The sequence below is a fragment of the Cinclus cinclus genome, chromosome 3 (genome assembly GCF_963662255.1).
Source record: "Cinclus cinclus chromosome 3, bCinCin1.1, whole genome shotgun sequence".
Taxonomy (NCBI): Eukaryota; Metazoa; Chordata; class Aves; order Passeriformes; family Cinclidae; genus Cinclus; species Cinclus cinclus.
This window is the reverse complement of record NC_085048.1, coordinates 96,854,862-96,856,627: the sequence shown is the minus strand read 5'-3', so window position 1 is coordinate 96,856,627 and position 1,766 is coordinate 96,854,862. Positions and strand designations below refer to the sequence as shown.

Sequence of the window (1,766 nt, the reverse complement as noted above, 5' to 3'; positions counted from 1 at the left end):
AATTCAAATACACTGATACCAGCTGACAACTAAGAAACCAAACATAACACAGTCTCAACTACAGTTAACCCTTCACATGCACAACAAAACAGAAAACAAGGAAGGCTTTTACCTTTAAAAGTGCCCTGCCTGCAATCAGTAAGAAAAGACATTTAAAATCTTGTCACAAAAGATTGGATTTTCCAGCATAGCCTAATAGGTTAAGTACTAAAATCACACTAAAATGCAGAGGGTGGTGGATGACCAGCTCCTCTAAGTTGTCTTGGAAAATCCAAGACCCATTTAATAAAGTCAAGGAAAAACATTTACCACATTTTTTGCTGGTAGCTTTTTGCCATAGGATGGTAAAGGCTTTAGTGCCTGAGGTATAGGTAGTTCCTGGATGCTTTTAGGGAAGTGGGAAGGGGGAAGAGTCTGGAGAATAGTTTGCATGGCTTGCAGATATAAAGAAGCAGGTGTGTTCCCCACTAGGCTGTTGAATTTGTCTTCTCCCAGCAAAGCTGTCCAGTGGTCTGGGTGCTCCTGCAGAACTTTCCTCATCTTAAACTGTGGGTTGGGCATGAAAAGCAAGAGGTAGTCAAGGCAGAGCTTTTTTGATGCGACATTGACTTTGGAGTCCCACATCTGCTCCAGGATGACGTCCAGTGGGGTAAGCCCTTTACTGTCCTCTATCCTGGGGGATGCTCCATTCCCTAGGAGGATGAGGACTGTCTCTGACCTCAGCAGTTCGCAGGCAAGGTGCAAGGGTGTTTTCCCATCTTCCAGATGAAAGCAGCCAGCCCTATTGATATAGGAGTTCAAGCTGGGGAGCTTGTGTGCAATTTTGATGATCAGTCCCAAGATATCTCTCCTGTCATATGTGACCGCCATGGCCAAGTGAGGAGCAGAGGACGGGCAATAGCAGAAGTGTTCCCCAGGCACCTCGAGAGCCTCCTCTGGAAAATGAGACAGCAGATATTGAGCATAAGGCAGGTGATTATGCACCACTGCATAGAGAAGGGCTTCTGAAGGTGAGTAGGTTCGTAGGCTGGCATTTTCCTCCCAGTAAAAATACTCCATTGTTCTCATGTCTTCCAGCATCCACACAGGCTTGTGATCTCTCACAGCCTGGTAGAACATATAGGATAAGAACTTGCAGTGCCTGCTCTGATCATCCTGCAGGCTGGCCTGGTTACTGGCCATGGCTCAGCAAATAAAGAACGGCTCCACGTAAAATCACTCCAGACTGTAAGATTGGTGCACTTGGAATGCTGATCCCGATGCTGCTGCAACCTTCAAGCTGTCATTGCTGCCTGGACTGCACTAGCTGGAATGCATGGGCTGATCATCTCCACCCATTCATTGTGTTTCCCCTCACTGCAGTGGTTTTGTTTAGGTAAGCACAATCCCACAGGATCAGTTAACCCGTGCCATGCAAGCAGATGGTTGGTGAGTACATCCCGCTCTGCGCGTGGCACAGGTTACTGAAACGCTGTCAGACTGCCAGTGATTTTATACACACACAGCCACAGAGAACAGAGGGAGAGACTAAAATTAGCTTGAGAGGTGAGGCAGATTTCTGTCTGCATTCCGTGTCTAACCAGATCAGCTCATACACTGCAGCAAGTGGAATAGCAATAGTCTACTTTTTTTTTCATGTCATTCACACACACGCAGCTCATTATATAGTAAAAAATTTGTATCAGTATAAAAAACCCCACATCTGATAATAGGCATGATTCCATGCTTGGGAAATCAAGGGATTGGTAGTGGCAGCACTAGGAAAG

General features: G+C 46.0%; 1 protein-coding gene across 1 annotated transcript; it reads right to left on the bottom strand.

Annotated features, from left to right (window-relative positions):
• Positions 1 to 291: 291 nt before the first annotated feature.
• LOC134042211 (ankyrin repeat domain-containing protein 9-like) lies at positions 292 to 1,182 on the bottom strand. Its single transcript, XM_062489352.1, has one exon. It carries the CDS (start codon positions 1,180 to 1,182, stop codon positions 292 to 294), a length of 891 nt encoding a protein of 296 aa, XP_062345336.1.
• Between the last annotated feature and the right edge of the window lie 584 nt (positions 1,183 to 1,766).

Bases quoted from the DNA above. Each gene is read 5' to 3' on its own strand.
- LOC134042211 (XM_062489352.1), bottom strand. From the start codon at position 1,182: ATGGCCAGTAACCAGGCCAGCCTGCAGGATGATCAGAGCAGGCACTGC.